This window comes from Pan paniscus, chromosome 15 (genome assembly GCF_029289425.2).
Source record: "Pan paniscus chromosome 15, NHGRI_mPanPan1-v2.0_pri, whole genome shotgun sequence".
Classification (NCBI taxonomy): domain Eukaryota; kingdom Metazoa; phylum Chordata; class Mammalia; order Primates; family Hominidae; genus Pan; species Pan paniscus.
In genome coordinates, this window is record NC_073264.2 from 78285915 (window position 1) to 78305934 (window position 20020).

The following is a 20020-nucleotide window of genomic DNA, read 5'->3' on the forward strand; positions in this document are numbered from 1 at the left end:
ACTTCTGGAATGACACAGCTAAGGGAGACCCTAGAGATCATTGGCTAAAAACACATAAATTCACACAAGCCCCAAAACACACAAGTGTATACAACTCAACATGCACACATATGAACACATAAATATGCATGCAACCCAAAACACAAGCATCTAAAACCCAAATTATAATCACAAACACATTCCCAAGCACAACCAAATACCCCTCAAAACATACTCAGATACACACACACACAAACACATTGACAGACACACCTCAAAACACACAAGCACCAATGCATAGACCCACTGTATTGGCTTCCCAGGGCCCTGCAACAAATTACCACAAACTGTGTGGTTCTGAACAACAGAAAGTTATTCTCTTCCAGTCCAAGGAGGCCAGAAGTCTGAAATCGAGGTGTCAGCAGGGCCGTGCTCCCTCTGCAGGACCTAGGGGAGGATCCTTACTTGCCTCTTCCTAGTTCCTGGGGGTTGTCAGCAGTTCTTGGCATTCCTTGACTTGCAGCTATCTTATTCCAGTCTCTCCCTTTGTCTTCTCATGGCCTTCATCTAAGGACACCAGTCGTTGGATTCAGGGGCCACCCTCATCATGTATGACCTCATTTTAACAAATTACATCTGCAAAGACTCTATTTCCAAACAAGGTCACATTCCGTGGTTCCACGTGGACACGCATTTTGGGAGGATACTGTTCAGCCCAGTAGCGCTGCACATCCCAAACACATAGCTACAGAGGCAGGCAGGCAGGCACACACACACACGCACGCACGCACACACATCCCTCTACCTGGCACATGGAACTGAGCTCCTGAGAGGAGAGAGAGTCCCTAAGTGTCAGCGCTATCCACTCCTCCTCTCTGGGTGTCCAGCACTGAGAAGCCCACATCCTTATTACAACACTTACCCGGTGATGCTGCTTTTCAGTTTGGTTTTGTTGTTTTGTTTTGTTCAAAACGGTTAGGTATGCATATAGTACAAAATTCAAAAAGCAATAAAGACGCTGGGCGTGGTGGCTTATCCCTGTAATCCCAGCACTTTGGGAGGCCGAGGTGGGTGGATCACCTGAGGTCAGGAGTTAGAGACCAGCCCGGCCAACATAGTGAAACCCTGTCTCTACTAAAAATACAAAAATTAGCCGGGCGTGGTGGTGGGCGCCTGTAGTCCCAGCTAATCAGGAGGCTGAGGCAGGAGAATCACTTGAACCCAGGGGGCGGAGGTTGCAGTGAGCCAAGATCCTGCCACTTCACTCCAGCCTGGGCAAAAGAGCGAAACTCCATCTTGAAAAAAAAAAAAAAAAAAACAATAAAGAGAACAGAGTGAAAAGTAAGTCTTCCTCGCCACCTAGTTCCCTACCCAGAAGACAAGCACTGGCAACAGTTTCTTGTGCATCCTTCTAGAGGAAATGGAGACACACAGGAGGCAGCATTCTCCATGTGCCGTCTGCATCTTGCTTTTCCTGCCTGGCCATGCACCCGTTGTTCTTTATTCTGGCTACTTTCACACCACTTGGGTCTCCTCCACCTGACTGTGTGCTTGCTGAGGACAGGCCATATGTAATGGATCCCTGCCTCTTCAGCACCTAGCTCGGGGCTGGCCCAGAGCAGGTGTTCAGTGCAGGGTGGCTCTATCTAGACAGTAATAAATTGTCAACAGCTGGTTGGATCTGAGTGTGACTGGCTGCAGAGCTTTGGTTGATCAGAGCCCACCCTGGCAGCAGCAGGATGTGGGGTGTGATGGCCCCAGTAGGCTGCTCCTGCTGGTAGGCACCTCCCCATTGGCAGCCTCCAACCCGGCTCTAGCTGGAGCTGACTCTGCGGTCAGAGCCTCTGCTGCTATATCCCTATGGCTGCTTCACCTCCTTCTCCTCCTTCCTGCCCCCTCCAGACTCCTGCAGAGGAAGCAGTCAGGGGAGAGGCTGGAGGGAGAACCATGCTGGCTGCCTGCCGGCATCTTAGCCCAGGGGCCCTGCAAAACAGGAGCTGAGCTGAGCCATTGCCCAGCCTTGCTGGCTGAAGACTTAGTGGGGACTTGTTACCACGGAGACGAGAATTGCAGCAATAACTCAGGGTCAAACTGGATCCCGCAGCTTCACCCAGTTGTGGTGAATATATTTGCTCCACAACACTCAAATATGAGATGCGCCACATTTTTTTTTAAATCAAAACAGAAACAGATGCCTCAGTCTGAGATTTTGCCATGATAGGCTTTGAGCAAAGCCCTAGGGGGAGACAGAGGTGGGCAAGGGCTGCTCAGCCCCCTGAGACTGGAAACCCAGGGAAATGCTCACCAGCACCTCCCTTTGTCCCTCTGTGGAAGGAGGGCTTAAGTTAGATGATTTGTAAGATCTCCTCCAGCCAAAACACTCTCATCATGGGGGCCAAATGAGTCCTACCCCAACCCACTGCCAATCTTTCCTTTCTTCTGCAAATATTTGTAAAGCACTCAACCCTATCCAGCACAGCAGAGGAAATAATCAGCAAACACAGCCAAGGGCTCTGTTGTCAAGGAGCTTCCCTTTGCGGGGAGGTGTGGGGAGTCAGCCGTCTGCTACGTCATCCCGTAAACAACATTGAATGTACTAGGTACAACAAGGAAAATTATACTTAACTTTATTGAGCCATTGCAATGTGCTAGGCACTGCTCTAATGTTTCATGTGAGTTGGCTCTATTAAACCTCACATCTACCCAATAAGTAGGTGCTATTAACATCTCCATTTTACAGATAAGGAAACTGAGGCATAGGGAGGTTAAGAAGCTTGCCCAAAGACATGGGGCTAGTAAGTAGCAGAGGCAGAACTTGGGCCCAGAGAGTCTAGTACTAGAAATCCACATTTACTGCATACATGATGCCTGCCTCCCAAGATGCTCAGAGGCATAGGACTTGGGGAGCTGGGCCTGGCCTGAGCTCTTCCCTAAGGAAGCAAAAATGGAGCTGAGATTAACCAGGGGGAGAATGAATCAAGTAATGGGAGAGAGAACCTTCCAGGTGGTGGGACTGGCATATGCAAAGGCCCTGTGGCAGGAGGGAAGGTGGCATGCTCCAGGAACTGAGGGAACAACCTAGGAGGCTGGAGATGGAAGTGAGGGGGAAGTTTGACATGTTGAAGCCAGAACACTAGGCAGGGCCCCACACCCAGGCCTTGCTGGCCAAGTTAAGGAGAGCGAAGAAAGCCCTTCTAGCTGATTCCATCACAGCCTGGTCCAGGAGGCCTCCCCAGGCACTGCAGATTGGGTTCGGTTCATCTGTGAGCCCTTCTCACACTGCGTTATCACTGCCTTTCAGCCAAGGCCTTTCTCATTCACCTAGAATGAGCTTGAGGAGGGGAGGAACACATCTCATCCTCTTTAGCAACCCCTACCCAGTAGAGAACTCAGGAAAGAATAAGTGAGAACAGTAGGATGGAAGGGAGGGTGAGATCAGCAAGACCAGGGGGTGTACCCAGAAGGCTCCCTGAAGAAAGCAGAGTTGAACTGGGCCTTGCCAATGGAGCATTCCCGTTGGGGGAGAATCAAGGACCTCCACAGAGGGGAGGAATGGAGGGGGCAGAGACAACCAAGGCCTTTGATGGGCAAGGGGCCTTCCATCGGCTGGAGCTGAGATTCCTCGTGGGGAGCTGGGGGAGGTGAGCCTGGAGGGGCTCCTGGGGCCAAGAGGGCCTCCCCTGGTCCCAGCCTCTGCCCAGGAGCAGGCCAGGAGCAGAGAGCTCAGATGTCAAAAGGAGCAGGGAGCTGTGCAGAAGCTCGGGCCTTGGCTTTAGATCTCCACCCCTGCTGTTCAGCTGCTAGCTGTGTGACCCTGGGCAGGCTACACACCCACTCTGGGCCTCAGCATCCTCATTTGTAAATAGGGACAGTTGCCACCTCTCCTCTGGCAGGACTGTTGGGGGCCAGGCGAGATGACTTTGTAAACATACTTTGTCACCTGGAGGAGAGCGCACATAGGCCCTCCGTCAGGCTCAGAGGTAATCCAGAGGCCAGGCCCATTCAGGACCCCGCCCCCTACCTCCTGGAGGCTACCATTTCTCTTTTGTTCTCTTCCCTATAGGAGTCTAGGTTTAGACCACCCCAAAAAATGACTAGAGGGGCCTCAGTAGCTACCATCTTCCACTGATCCATTGAGGGGGTGGGGAGGTAGGAGGGGCAGGGCAGGGGGCTGGGGAGGCTGCCCCTGCCTGCCCTAGTGAGAGCTGTGCCAGGGAGGCCTCCAAGTCCTCTTCCTGATCACTGCCCCTGGGACTTGATGCTGTAGTCAGCACAGTACCACTGCTGTCAGGAGGAGCCACTGACCTGGGGTGGAGCAGGGAGGGAGGCTTGCCTCTGGCTTTCAGGCAGACGCCCAGGGACCTGGTGGCCACTTTGGCTTCGATGATGCACCACCTTGGCTTCTTGATCTGCCTGCACATGGCCCAGCCAGGCCCTGACAGGGGAGAGAGAGGAGATGGCATTGGATTCAGGCTTTGATTCTTCTTTCTGAGTAGGCAGCCTGCACAGGAACCACTGGGCTGCATGTCACTGTGAGAGCTCAGTCCCTCCACCCTCTCCTCCCCATCAACAAGTCTGAGTGGGAGCTGATCAGAATGAGGGCATTTGAGGAAGGGAAGAGGGATTTGATGCAGGAGGAAAGCTTGATTACATGGATATCTGTCAATCTCAAGCCTTCCTTTTAATATATGATCTTTTTCTAATTAGAAGCAACAATACATGTTCATATTAAATAGTTTTTCAAACTCAGAAAAAAATGTTAAGGACTGTTAAAAGAACGTGATATAATTTTAGTTTTTTTCTTTTATTTTTTTTTAGAATCCAGGTCATTTCATTTAACAGCATTGTATCCTGCTGTTTTTATTTCCTATTTTACCTTTTTAATACAGGCATGAAGTCACCTGTCCTCCTCCCCGTGTCTCCCTGAGTCACTGCCCAGCTCCCAGGGGCCTGGGTGACTGTGACAGCCCCACAGCTGCCTCTGCCTTCTGTCTCCAGCGCCCCCTGGGCACCATCATGGCTGTTCACTTACTCAGGGGCATAGGCAGAAAGCCATGGGTTGGGGTCCAGGGTCTGGAGGACAAGGAAAGGAAACTTCCTGGCAAGGAGAGGCATCTCTGTGGGGGTCCCAGAGGTGAGATGGATGGGGTGGGGAAGCCAACACACTCAGCTTCCAGCCTGAGTCCAAGTGGCCACCTTCTCCCCTGACGGCGTCCCAACTCCATCTGCCACCCACAGAGGTGTTAAGAGGATAAGTTTCTTAACCTCTCTGGGCCTGAAATTCCTCATTCATAAGATGGGATAAAAATAGAAGCTGCCTGGTCCTTCTCTTTGGCTGAGAGTCCCTTAGATGTAGTACAGATGTGGGAGGCCATCCTCCTGTACCCCAGAAATACAGTCCTCCTGGAATTGGGCAAAGCTGCTCTGTTCCTTCAAAGGCTTGTGCCTTCAGAGGCTGCATGATGTAGTGGAGGCAGATACTTAGATTCCAATCCTGCCTTTGTCTCTCTCCAGCTGTGTAACTTTAGGCCAGTTACTTAACCTCTCTGAGCCTCAGTTTCTGTACGTGTAAGATGGGGATACTGACTCTTACTTCTTAGGCTGCTACCTCTCATGTTGCTTGTGAGGAATAAACGATGTTCAGTGGGATAGCCATAAGAAGGCCTGGCCCATCACAAATGCCCATGTCCTTTCCTGCCACTTTCTTCTCCTGAGGCCCCCTCAGGGGCTACACCCATGGGAGCCTGGAGTGTGGTTCCAGTATTCTCTATCAGCCTTTCCTTTTTTCAGTGTACTTCTGTCTTGAGCCTAGCAGATTCATTCCTGCTTGTTGGAATCAGCGTTCTCTGCCTCGAGGGTGGCACATAGCAAAGTGATCAGGAGGGGGCTGTGGAACCAGCCCCCCAGCTCAGGCCCTAACTTCACGGTACTAACTCCCTGATCTGGGCAAGTCTTTTAACCTCTCTGGGCCTGAAATTCCTCATTCATAAGATGGGATAATAATAGAACCTGCCTGGTCTTTGTACAGGAAACAAAAAACACTCTAGGAATCTTAAGCAAAACCAGGACTGGGACATGATGCTGTAGTCAGCTTGATTCATACAGGGAATCGCAGGGTCTCAAAATCACTGGAAGAATTAGAAGCTGGGTCTTCAGAACAGAGCAGAACTGTCCCTCCAGACAAATTACTCCTCACCCAGTCAGGAGGGCCATTACTGGAGCCACAGAGTTCACGTCCTTTCACCTGCTATCTAGGGATGAGAAAACTGCTGCAGCTTTTGCCACAATTGCCTCTCACACCACCCCCTCCCTGGGAGCCAGAGACTGGGCATTGAACTTCCTGCAGAGAATCCCTTCCTGTCCTCGGCATGGCTTGTCAGCAGAACACGGCCTGAGCACCAGGGAGATCGCCTCCTCCTCCCCCTCCTCCCTTCAGCCTTGTAAATCTATCTCCAGCATGTCTAATTGATGAGCTCTAATCTGTATCCAGAACCCCAGCTGCAAGGGGGTGTTGGAAATGTACCTTTTAACTTTCCAGCTTCTGCAATATAGGAAGGCACAGAGGTGGAATGGATGCTGAGGGTATCAACCGTGTCCCATATGCAACCTGATAGGTTTAACCCAGTCGACACCTGAAGAGACTTGGCACAGGGCCTGGCATATAGAACTCACTCAATAAGTGTTAGCTGTTATTCTTATTCTTGGGCTGGGGCAGCAGCGAGAATTGCCTGGCCCTGCCCACGAGCCCTGGCAGAGAGCAGCAGAAGCAGAAATGCCTTTGCCCAGCATGGTGCTGTCCATGGTGCTGAGAGCCCAGCTGGACCCAGCCAGGGGCAGCGGGATCATTGCTCTGCTTGCATCGTGGGCCCAATGGAAGGTGGAACTGCAATCCTCTCACCCCATGCTGAGGCTTCAGGAGTGACTGCGGCGGAGGGACGTTTGGGGACCTCTCGGGGAAGGCTGGCTTCGATCCTATGAAGAGGACGGCAAAAGCAACAACTTAGTTTGTGGCACAGTTTACAGAAAGAGTCTCCATGCACTATGCCCTTTAACTAACACTCATAATCACCCTGGTATAGGCAGGACAGATATGATCTTTAAGAAAAAACTGAATAGCAAGAGGTTAACTAGCAGCTGATAAACAATAGAGCCAGATTCACACCCAGTCTCCTTATCTGCGGCTGTATGCTCCCTCCACTCCCTGCAGCGACTGCTGGAGGGAAACTTGGTAGCCAATGTGCGCTATGTGGGGGCAAAAATTTGGGATTCATGTACTCTGTGCACTGTGCAAATGTGTACAAACCACCTACATTTTATTCTTTCCTACCCTTGAGTGTGTCTCTGGGTAAAGGGCCTTCTGTCTCTCATTGAGGCCTACTACGTGATGGTCTTTGGGAGAACCATGGAAAGTATAAGAGAAAGATATGGTCCCTACTATCAAAGAGCCCATGGATTTGTTGGTAAGCTGGCTGCTCACGTGCATGGGAAAATGAGAGGATGGTCCCAGGCAGTGGTTGCAAGGCCAGCTGTGTAAAGAGGGTGGGAACAAGGTGCAGACGGGGCTGGTAATCTGAAAGAGGGTTCAGAGGAGTACAATATAAGCTAGACTCAGGGGCTTTAAATGCTGATGAGACCAAGGCTCACCCAAGTCCAGGAGGAAGTGGCTCAAGCTGTGTAGGGGTGGGGCAAGCAACTCTGAATAAGGGGGCTAGTGGGGCAGAACAGAGGGTACCATGAGGAAGTAGCCAGGCCAGTGGCCTCTAGGGTAATGGGAGGAATACCAGAGCCTGGAACTTCCAGTGAAGAGGTGGTGTGGGCCTCTGTAGATCTTCAGCCAACTCTCCACAGATTCGGGACCAGCTGGGAGTGGGGGCAGAGATTGCATGGGAGGAGAATATAAGGACCAGCCTCACGAACTGCCACACTGTGACATGGTTTAAGAGGCACTGAGGTATCATCCTTTATCCCCAAATCTCTCCACCCTCTCTCCTTATTTAGGAGGAGTGAGAAAACTTTTTGGGTCATCAAGAACTCCTTCTCTAGGTGCAAATAACCCTGGAAATCTGAGTCTGGTGCTTTTATGTCTTGGCTGCACACAATAATTGGAGATTCTCATGCTTAATGTCTGGGGTGGAACATGAGTATCTAGATGTACTAAACACTGTCTAGGTGATTCCAGTGACCCCCTCCCAGGCTAAGGAGTCACTGAAAGCACTGAGTAGGGAGACAAAAACCCCCAGTTCTATCCCCAATCCACCACTTTCCCCAGCCTTAAGCAAATCTCCATGTCTGCTGGAGACTCAGTTTCTCCATATGTAAAGCTGAGCAAACCACTCTTTGTTGTGAAGAGTTGAGGAGTTTGAGGATGGTATGGGGCAGGGAAGGGCTTACTGATATTTAGGGAAAGATTTATGGCCAGCAGACATGTCAGTGGTGAAGGACGTGAACCAGAGCCCTTCATTCCAGTGACACACCCTTCCTCTCCCCACACTTCCTCCAATAGTAACCAGCCCCCTAGCCATGAGAGTAAACCTCACTGAGAGGGGGTCCCTCAGTGAGAAGGGGCAAGGGGTGGTGGGGGCAGGGCAGGAGACCTGGAGAAGAAGGAAGAAGGGGAGGTGGGAGTGGATGACCATGACCAGGAATCCCAGCTTGTTTGTTTAAGTCCAGAACCATGGGAGATAATCTTACCTGTTGTTAACAAAAAGATGATTAATTATTGAAGCTACTGAGAAGGCTAAATGGCAAGGGGGCAGGGTGGGAGCTGTGGCTTTGTGCACTCTGGGGGTCATGGGGTTGGAGAGAAGGTGGGGGTGGCTCCCCAACCATAGCACCTTTTCCTAGGGCATGGCTTGTGGCTATAGTGATTCTCTAATCCAAACCAAAACACATGCCCTATGGACCAGTTCCTGAGGACTCATGGGGATGGTGGAGCAGACTGGGCCCTGGGCTGTGCTGGGAAATGCAGGCGTAGTGGCTGCAGATCCAGCCTGGTTTCCTGGCTCAGCCCACTCTGCTCTCCGCTGCATCACCCTAAAGGCTAGGGAAGCTGCTGTCCCTGGACTAAAGTTTGAGCAAGGTCATCCCCTTCCTCTGCCCCCTGCTCAGCATGTCCAGAGCAGCAGAGGCTCAGGGGCCAGCAAAGCAGAGGGTTACGAATGGTCTGGCTTCAGGGCCAGCTCTGCCATTCACTAGCACCGTGACCTCGGGCCAGTTAACTTCTCTGGGCCATGACCTTGAGCCAGTTGTTTAACCTCTCTAGGCCTTAATTTTCTCTTGCATTTAGGGATGGTTCTCATACCCTAGGGTACTTATGAGAATTAAATGAGCTAGTACTTAAATAGAAAATATTTAGCTCATATTACTTGCTCTGTAAACGTTAGCTATTAATAAAATTTGTCCCTCCCTGGGCCCTCCTGGACCATCCTAACTCTGGGGTCATCCCTGAGATTTGGCTTTGGCCTTGAGATGTCTAACTCATCTGGAAGGGGAAGTGGGAAGCAAAGTGCTGGCCTTGTTAGTTAGGGCAGCAGTGGATAAAACCAGGCTAGGTCTGGAGGCCTGGGAGTGAGCAGTAGGATGGGGCAGACAGAAAGGCAAAGCTAGCTCTTTTTGAAGCCTTTGCCCAGTTGCCAAAGACAACTTTGCCCAAGCCTAGAACAGCTGAGCTGCCAGCTTTTGGCATAGGAACCCAGGATGGAGGAGAAATGGGACAGGAAGAGGGCCACACACTCTCCCATCAGATAAGATATGCAGCTAGGAGGGGCCCTGAAACCCTGACTCACCAACCAGAATTCACATCATCTCCCACTGCCCCTCCTTGGCCTACAAAGCAAGGCTGACATTTGTTTTTTATGCACAGGAAGGACAGAAACAACCACCACCTACCAGCTGCAGTCTGTGGGACAGTGGATGGACCTTTCCATCCTCACATCTCTCCTCTTGCCTGCCCCAGAACAGAGAGGCTGGAAGGAGGAGTGTAGGGACTGTGCAGTCTGGGCCCCTCATCACAGCCTTACAAATAAGCTGATGAGGAGGAGGATGGCAGCGCTGGCGAATTAAGCAGTCATATTTCTCAAGCACTGTGCAAATGGATTTATGTGAATTATCTTACTTCCCCTTTGCAATAACCCTGTGAGGCAATACTGTTATACCCATTTTCCAGATATGGGAACTGAGGCTGAGACAGATGAAGTCACTGCCCCTGGTCACACAGCTAGCAAAGGTGGGTCTGGGATTAAGTCCAGTCAGCGGCTTCAGAGAGCCTGATCCTTCCCATTGCCCCAGACAGCCTTTGTCCTATACTGTGAAAGTGATGTCTAAACAGATGAGTTCCTTGATGCCCCCGCTACGCCCTGCTGGGCTGGTGGCCCTGCTGTGTTTTCTGTTGACATCCTAGAGTTTCTAGCTTCATTCTTTCCAGTGCTGGTGCTTTAGTCTCCAGTAAGCCAAAATCTGGATTTTCTGCCTGTCTTCTTCACACCCAAGAGCTAGCTCTCCCTCCAGAAAGAAGTATGGTCCAGGGAGGGTGAAGGGATGCAGAGAAAAGGCTTGGTGCTGCTTTAGGTTTCCACGGCAACAGCCTCCCTCATTACTGCCTCTGCTTGCTGCCTGGGAAAGCTGAGGAGGGTGGTGAGGTGGGAGAGGGTGAGGATCTTGTCTCCTTTCTTTTCCTCCCTCACTGCCCTGCAGGTTGAGCAGCCAGGTTGAGCTGAAAGCCTGCACCTGACCAACCTGCTGGATGGAATTCCCCACCTCCTGCCCAACTCCAAGCTTAGTGGCTGGGGCCTTGTAACTAGGGGTCCTCCCAGGCAGAAGGGCCACCTGGTCCAAGCCGCCCAACAGCAGTCCTCTCCCTAACCCCAAAGGCTGGGATGTGAACTCCCTAGAGAGGACCTCATGTTTGTACTTCCAGGGGAAATAGATACTCAATGAATTCTTGTTGAATGAATGAATGAATGAACCAATAGTGGTCTATTCTACACTGTAGCCACTGCCATCCATTTTCATTTCCTCAAAACGTTATATTCAGCCTTCCCTCTAGGTCTTTGCCAACACGGGTGCCTCTGCCCACGCTTCCCCATTGCACAGGACTAACTCCTACACCCCTTTCACATCTCAGCTTGGAGGTCACTTTGTCAAAATTCAAAACTTTTACACTTCAAAAGACACCATCAAGACAATTAAAAGAAAAGCAATAGGCCAGGGGGAAACTATTTGCAAAGCAGAGCTCTGATAAAGGATGTGCATTTGAGCATAAAGATGACCAAAGGGGCCCTGAAGGAGGGTGCTGCCAGCAAGGGAGTTCCTGGGTCTGTAAGTCTTGTGGTCTCTCCACCGCATTTGTTCTTTTGCAGCAGCCCTGTAGCTGAGTGGAGCCTCCGGGCCTGACGTGGACCTTCACTGGAGAAGTGACTCAGGTGGGAAAAGTCTCCCCGGGCCTCTCCACCTGCAGGATCGCCTTCCTACACCTTCCCCCGCCCGCTTCCTTAGCGCGGGCTCCTCCCAATGACCACCAGCGGAACTGCAGCCTCCTGCCTTAGCTGACCTGGAGCCCGAGGTAGCTCAGACGCCAGCTCCTTCCTCCAAGAGACCCTAGAAATGCCATTGGCTGCTACTCTGATGCTCTGGCAGAAGGCATGCCGTTAAAGTGTACTGTGTTCGATGTAAACTATTATGAGTTTGCATCTGGCTAAACGTGCTAGTGAGTGAGTTAATTAGCCACCTGGGGTAGAAACAAGAAAACTATGGGTGGCCTAGGCAGAGCTCGATGGAGCAGGAATTAGGGGAACTGAGAAAGACAGGCAAGAGACTCCCGGATCCTGCTAGATGCTAATCTAGAGGGTGGGAGTGGGAGGAGTTTTGTGCACCCCTTCTGTTTCCAGGACTACTCTCAGGCCCTCCATCGCGGGTTCTGTGAGTGAGCACAAGCAGCCCAGACTCCCAGGCCACCTCCTGTCCCCTGCTTCAATCCCTTTACCTTCATTCCTTCTCCATCCCCATCTCTCAGCCCTCCCCAACTCCTGAAACCTTTCCATGGTGCCCCCTGGATCTCCATTCTTCATTTTGCAAATATTTATGTGATGCTCCCTGTGTTCCAGGCATTGTTCTACAAGATTAACACATCCTAACACTCCTCTTAAGAGCCCTGTGAAGTGGGTACTAATGGCTGTTGCCATTTCCACTTTACAGAGGAGTAAAGTGAGGCATGGGGACTGTAAGTGCCTTGCTCAAGGTCACCCAATGAGCGATGAGCGAGCGTTGGAGCTGAGATTCAGTGTCACGGAACCTATAATCCCCAGAAGCATCCCCAGCTCCTCGGTCTCCTTACCTTCCGACTGGGAGACTCCCCAGTCCAGCTTCCCTTTCCATCCTCTCAGAGGGTGGTTCCTGCTTCCCCTCCAACACCACTGGCCTGGGGATGGAGATGTGTCTTTCTTGTTCCCCTTGGCAACATTGAGACTCTTCCTCCCTGCTTTCTAGAGCCCCCCGTCTTGGACCCACAGGTGTCAACCTAGACATCTTGCTGCCCATCTTTGTTAGTCATCAAGGAGTCCCCCAGGCCACTCTCCCTTTCCCCCCTCACTGTCTCCCCAGTGCTTTTCCTGTCTTCATTCTTGCTGATGTCAATGTCCGCATCTCCACAAAGATGATCCTTCTGATACTCAGCCGCTCGCTCCCACGGTCATGTCCTAGACCCGATCACCACCGATAGCCGGAATCTCTTTCATTTCAGCACCAAACATCCCACTTTCGGCATGCCACTCCCTCTGCTCTACACTTACTAGTCGTCCACAATTCTTCTACCTCTCCTTGGAACTCCAGTAGCTTTCCCTGGTCCTCACGCATCTTGCATCTTATTTCTCTCCTGGCTCAAATTCCACAGCAAATCATTACAATTATTCACCTGCTACACCCTCAACCCTCTTGTGTTATGCTCATACTTGCTGGGGGGAAGCCTCTACCCCTAGTAAGTCTTCCACACCTGCAACCATACAGGTGAATCCAGCACAGCAAGTCTGGCTGCTCTCGTCAATTCAAGATCATGAGCCTCCACAGGCCCCATTGTTGCCTGGCAATCCTGCTCCATTTCCGTAATCCATCCTCTCTCATTCCCCTAGACTTCTATTTCTACCTTTTTTTCCTGTCACCAAACATCCAACATCCGCCCACCACCACCACCTCACACTGTGCTGAGACCTCATTCCTTCTTTTACTGAGAAACCTGAAGCAAGGCTGGGCATGGGGGCTCACACCTGTAATCCCAGCACTTTGGGAGGCCGAGGTGGGTGGGTCACCTGAGGTCAGGAGTTTGAGACCAGCCTGGCCAACATGGTGAAACCCCATTTCTACTAAAAATACAAAATTTAGCCAAGTGTAGTGGTGGGCACCTGTAGTCCGAGCTACTCAGGAGGCTGAGGTAGCAGAATTGCTTGAACCCTGGAGGCAGAGGTTGCAGTTAGCCAAGATGGTGCCACTGCACTCCAGCCTAAGTGACAGAGTGAGACTCTGTCTCAAAAAAAAAAAAAAAAAAAAGAAAAGAAAAGAAAAAGAAACTAGAAGCAGTAAGGACAGAACACTCACTGGCTGCCGCCGCCACTCCTGGGACCAGCCAGCACCTGAGCATGTGTGCTGCCTTCCCTCCCACTCACCCAGCCAACAGCCTGACTCTCAGTAAACATCTCCACTGTGCACTAGTTCCCAAGCCTCCCGCAGTCTCACTTTGCTCCAGCAGTTCCTCCCTCCTCCTACTTCTTCTACTGAATCATTCCCACCACTATACAATGTGTTATTTTTCCCGTCTTAACCACTTTCACCTCCAATTACTCTTCCAGAGAGCTGTTTTTGCCCACTGGCTCCAATTCCTCTCCTGTCATTCTCTCTGGAGCCTATTCCAGTCTGGCCACCTGCACGTGGCTTAAACCATGGCTAATTTGGCTGGGCGCAGTGGCTCGTGCCTCAAGTGAAAGAGAGATAGAGAGGGAGATAGAGAGAGAGGAAGGAAGGTAGAAAAGAGAGAGGAAGGAAGGAAGGAAGGAAGGAGGGAGGGAGAGAGAGAGAGAGAGAGCAACCATGGCTCATTCACAGTTGTCATCTTTCTTGACCACATCAACACTGGTTCCTCCCTCCTCCTGGAAACATTGTCTTCATTCAACCCAGGACACCACCCTCTCCTGCTTTTCCTCCTTCCTCACTGGCTGCTACTTCTCAGTCTCCTTCTCTGTTTCCTCCTCCCCTGCCCTGTAGATATTGGCGCACCCCGAGGCTCCCACCTTGGATCTCTCCTCTCACTACATTCTCTTCTGTAATTCAGGGCTTTGCCTCGAAGAGTTGTCGCTATGCCAGTGGCTTTTGTCTCACATTTATGTCTCCAGTCTCTTTTCTGAACTGCAGACTAACCTATCCAAATCCCTGCTCCCCGTCCCCACTTAGCATGTTCCAAACTCAACTCTTGGTTTCACCCTTGCACCCACTCCTCCTCCACCTCTACTGTCCATTTCCATCCTGCACTTTCTGCCTCTCCCATTCCATAACAGCAACTCTATCTTCCAGTGGCTCAGGCCAAAAACCTGAGAGTCATCCTCGACTCCTCTCACTCTTTCACATCCCCTATCTAATCTGCCAGCAAATCTTGTTGGCTCCACATTCAGAATATTTCCAAAATCTGAGCACGTCTCCCACCTCCACTGCGCCCATCCCAGTCCAGGCTACCATTGTCTCCTGCCCGGACCCTGGCTGAGCTCTCCGCATCTACTTCTCCACTTGTTCACCCCTCCTGCTCCCCCACCTAGTCTCCATATGAGGATCAAAGAGATCTCATTAAAGCCTGTAATCCCAGCACTTTGGGAGTCCGAGGCAGGAGAATCACTTGAGTTCAGGAGTTTGAGACTAGCCTGGGCAACATAGTGAGACCCTTGTTTCTATCAAAAAATTTTAAGAATTAGCCTGCTGTGGTGGCATGCACCTGTAGTCCCAGCTACTCTTGAATATTGCTTGAGCCCAGGAATTGGAGGCTACAGTGAGCTATGATTGTGCCACCATGACAGAGTGAGGCTCTGTCTCTCTCTTAAAAAAAAAAGTCATTTTAATTCACTCCATGGCTCACTCCCCATGCCCTCTGCCCTGCCCTGTGCAGCCCACTGGTCTGCTTGCTTCCCCAACTCTCCGGGCAAGCTCGAAGCCCAGGGCCTCTCCTCCACTTAAAGTGCTCTTTCCCCAACAGCTGCATGGTTCACTCCCTCAAGTCCTTGCTCAGATGTCATTCTCTCAGTGAGGAATTCCCTAATCACCCCTTTACAATTCTAACCTCACCCTCATCCCTCCACTTTGTCTCCCCAGTAGAATCCCACAAGGGAGGGATTTTTATTTATCTTGTTCACTGGTGCATTTGTCTAGCATAAAGCAGTTGCCCACCAAATATTCAAATGCATCAATGAATGGATGAATGAGTCTACTTTTCTCGAATGGAAGTGAAGGGTTTCCAGGTAGAGGTGAGGTCTGAAGGCAAAATGAATGATCTTTTGAGAGAACAACCACCTTGCAGATAAGTTCAAGTAGCTACTGGACACCTCCCATTTTCACCTGCCCTTCCCACTGTTATCCATGCCTGAGGAATGTGATGCCAGGGACGGCAGGCTCTGCATTGGTGTCTCACCAAAATGTTCAGGCTCACGGAGTTGGCTCAGGTCCCTGGGCAGGTGCTGGTCTCCCTAGTTCAAATGCCTGGAAGACAGAGACCTTTCTAAGCCAGGCATAGAAATAACAAACTCCACATATTTCCAGCTATTTGTGGGGGCAAAAAAATTAAAACAATTGAACTCATGGAGATAGAGAGTAGAAGGATGGTTACCAGAGGCTTAGAAGGATATGAGGGTGGTGGGGAGTGGGGATGCTTAATATGTACAAAAAACAGAATGAATAAGACCTAGTATTTACTAGCACAACAGGGTGACTATAGTCAAAAATAATTTAATTGTACACCTTAAAACAGCTGAAAGAGTATAATTGGACTGTTTGTAACCCAAAGGATAAATGCTCGAAAGGATGGATACCTCATTTATCCTGATGTGCTTATATCTCATTGCATGCCTGTATCAAAACATCTCAGGTACTCCATAAATATATACACCTACTATGTACCCACAGAAGTTAAAAAAAAGGGGGGGGGTTTCTTGAGTCACTGCACATGCCAGGCACTGCATTCCCTAGGAGCTATGGCCCTTACCATGGCTGGATGGTGACTGGATCAGAGATTGCTGAATGCAGAGATGATTGTCATTGAGCCCCGTCTGCATGGGCGTTCCGTGAACACAGCGGTTTTGATTTCCAACCTGAACATTTCCACACTGGGGTCTGACCCACATTTGTGAAATTTGTTCATTTATATACAACAAAAACTTCCCGAGGTAGAACTGGTAAAATGCACATTTGGATGTGCATTTTACAACTCTTGCTTCAGGGATCCAGTGGTACAAAATAAGAACTCTCCCAGGAAACCAGAACCAGTCTGTCATCCCGGCCTTGGGTTTGAGGCAGCTGTTCTCTTGCAGGACAGGGCTGTGTGCCGTCTCGTGGGCTGGCCCTCCTGTCTTGGGTCTGAAGTGGCCTAGCCTGGCCGAGGCACTCGGTGCCCATCCCACAACTCCCCATCGGGCTTCTGTGTTTTGCAAAATGCAAGGGAGTCTTTGCGTCTGACCTGGATGCCCTCTGTTCCCCAGGGATCCTCCCAGGATGTCTGCCTCACCGGACGACCTGAGTACAGGGCGAAGGTTACAGAACATGACAGTGGATGAATGCTTCCAGTCTCGGAACACCGTCCTCCAGGGGCAGCCCTTTGGGGGTATCCCCACCGTGCTGTGCCTCAACATCGCCCTGTGGGTGGTGAGTCCTGGGCACTGCAGGAGGCAGACAGTAAAGCCTCAGACAGGGTCGAACTTTCACAGGTGATGCAGTGGGGGACCCAGTTGTCCAAATGGACAACAACAACAGTGATACAAACTGTCTGAATGTCAGTCCTGCCCAGGGTGGCCCGGGTGGGTGGGCCTCAAAGAGACTGGAGGAACAGGCAGAATTCCTGGGATTCTTTTCTGTGCATCATTGTCCAGAGGTCCACCTGGCCTCCTTCCTCTTTCTCATTGCTGAGGTCTTCAAGGCACATTCTGGTCCCATAGATCTGAACATGCCTCCAGCTCCATTCAATGAACTCTGAGCATCCACTCTGTGCCCAGAAGCTGCTGGGCGCTGGCAACCTAGAGTTGAAAGGAATGGCCCCTACTCCAACAGAGCTCACCTTCTAGTGGAGGAGCTCCCTGGGGACCTCAGGGACAGGGTCTCCCCCAAGGGAATGCAGGGGGCCAGCTAAGGGGAAGGGATCCATGAAGTCTCCCACCCCACATTGCTTTTCCTGGCCTGTAGCTCGTCCTTGTGGTTTACTCCTTCCTCCGGAAAGCTGCGTGGGACTATGGGCGCCTGGCTCTGCTGATACACAATGACAGGTGAGGAGGGGTCGAGATGGGTGAGCCGTTGCCCCCTTGGGGAAAACCTGCTGCCATGGCCAGGACGCAGCTCTGCCCAGCGCCCGAGCTGCAGCAGGTGTCTCGCCAGCAAGTGGCCTCTGCCCCTGCTCTGCCCTCCCTGCAGGAAGGGGACTTGGAGGGCAGCCATCCCTGGGCACAAGGCCGTGTTTTTCTCTGGTCTTAGACTTTCTGGATCACGTGGCTGAACTCCCAGATGCCTGGTGTACCTGGCACAGGGGCGATTGCTGTCTGTGCCCAGAGCTGTGTGCTCAGCAAAGGAGCTGAGGAGCGCCTGCCCGTGGCAGAGCAGAGGGCAGCCCTCAGCCAGGGAGTGGGGAGGGAGCAGGGCAGGCAGCTGAGACCTTTTCTCTCCTTTCTTACCTCCCTGCCCCTTCCCTGGCTGGCAGCCTGACCTCGCTGATCTATGGGGAGCAGAGCGAGAAGACATCTCCCTCGGAGACTTCCTTGGAGATGGAACGCAGAGACAAGGTGAGTGCTGGGAGCGGTCTGGGCGGTGGGAGTCCCGGCACTGGGCAGGCAGGCGTGGTGTGCACAGGAAGAAGCATGGCTTAGACCTTGGGGCTTTGTAATCGGCCAGCCTCAACCACTCTGGCAGTGTGACCTTGAGCAAATTCCTCAGCCTCCCCCAGACTCAGTTTCCCCACCTGAAAGATGGAGTTATTGACCATACCTACTACTAGGGTGCCAAGTAAGTGTTAACGAATTAAGATATCTTAGAGAGATTTTTAACATTAATTTGTCTTCTCTGCTCAAATCTCCAACCCTTCTCACAGTCCCGTCCTGCCCACGTCCCTGCCTCTGACTCTGAATCAAGGCCTCACCTCCCATTTCACATAGAAGATTCTAGTCATCCGGTAGGGATTCCCTCAACCTCAGGCTTCCCAGCCCTGTTTAGTGGAGCGCAGTCTGCTGTTTCCTCCTCTTCCCTGGTGAAGGCCAGCCCTCCACCCGAGTCATGCATTCCTTCAGCCACTTGCTGGGAAGCACCTGCTGTGTGCCAGCCACTGGTCTGGGAGCTGGGGACCAAGTCCTGCCTCATGGCGCTGTCTTCCCCAGGCAGGGGAGACGACCAGACAGAGGCATGGTGGAGAACGCCACAGGGGGAGGTCAGAGATGGTCTCGGGTAGTGGTGACATTTCGGCGGGGCCCTGAATACTTTGAGACGGAGCCCTGAGAACGTCCTCCCTCCCCACCCCCACACGCAGCTGAACTGACAGTGGCCCATGCTGCTGTCACCACTTCCTCACCTCTCACTCACGCCCCGCCTCCCACTCACGCCCCGCCTCCCACTCACGCCCCGCCTCCCACTCACGCCTCCCCTCCCACCCACGCCTCCCCTCCCACCCACGCCTCCCCTCCCACCCACGCCTCCCCTCCCACTCTCGCCTCCCCTCCCACCCACGCCCCCCTCCCACTCTCGTCTCCCCTCCCACTCTCGCCTCCCCTCCCACTCACGCCTCCCCTCCCACTCACGCCCCACCTCCCACTCACGCCCCGCCTCCCACTCACGCCCCCTCCCACTCACGCCTCCCCTCCCCCTCTCGCCTCCCAATCACGCTTCACCTCCCACTCACGCCCCCTCCCACTCACGCCTCCCCTCCCACTCATGCCTCACCTCCCACTCACGCCTCCCATTCATGCCTCCTCTCCCACTCACGCCTCCCCTCCCCACTCACCTCCCACTCACACCTCCCCTCCCACTCACGCCTCCCACTCACGCCTCCCCTCCTACTCTCGCCTCCCATCCTTCTAGCGCCTCCCCTCCCCCTCTCGCCTCTCACTCATGCCTCCCCTCCCACTCATGCCCCCCTCCCACCAAGCCTGCCTCCCACTCACTCGTTGCCTCCCACTCCTCCCACTCTCACCTCCCCTCCCTCTCACACCTCCCCTCCCACCCACGCCTCCCCTCCCACTCATGCCTCCTCTCCCACTCACGCCTCAACCTCCTCAAATGTGAGCTCCCGTCCCTCACTCCACCCAGACAACCCTGAAGGTCAGCAGTGGTTCCCCCCACCGCTAAATCCAATGGACTTTTCTCAGTTCACATCTTGCCTGCGTTCTCTGAAACGTCCGACCCTGTAGACCGTCTTTCTCTCTTGCACAGGTGCTCTCCGTTGCATAGGTGATGTCACATTCTTTGGGTTTTCCTTCTGCCTCTCTGTCTGCTCCTCCTGTGTCTCCTTAGCAGACTTCTCCTCCACACCGGGAGTCCCCCCAACCAGCTGATCCCATATCCTTCCCCTCACCCTGACTCCTGGGCAATGACACCCACACTGACAACTTCCTTTGCCATCTCTACACATAAACTTTTAAATTCCTGTCTCCAGCTAATCCTCTCTCACTGGGCCCCAGCCTGATTATTCAGTGCCTTTCAAAATACCTCCATATGGATATTGTAGTCATTTGGGGTTCCATTTGTCCAAAACATTTCATGATATCCCACCACACACCCACCTGTTCCTCTGACCTTGGTCTCAGACCTCCCACCATTCTCCCCAGGGTCT

The 20020-nt window shown here is 52.2% G+C and overlaps 1 protein-coding gene across 7 annotated transcripts in view; it reads left to right on the forward strand.

Annotated features, from left to right (window-relative positions):
* Positions 1-20020, forward strand: part of TMEM63C (transmembrane protein 63C) — a 77946-nt gene that overhangs the window by 20702 nt on the left and 37224 nt on the right. For 4 of the 7 annotated variants that reach the window (XM_034937892.3, XM_034937894.3, XM_055097313.2 and 1 more), the window contains 4 exons: positions 11337-11399; positions 16698-16860; positions 17395-17474; positions 17903-17984. In XM_034937892.3, coding sequence (XP_034793783.1) covers positions 16711-16860; positions 17395-17474; positions 17903-17984 — 312 coding nt within the window. In that variant the 5' untranslated portion in view covers positions 11337-11399; positions 16698-16710. The remainder of the gene's footprint in view (positions 1-11336; positions 11400-16697; positions 16861-17394; positions 17475-17902; positions 17985-20020) is intronic. The other 3 variants (XM_034937893.3, XM_034937895.3, XM_055097314.2) reach the window with 1 other exon arrangement.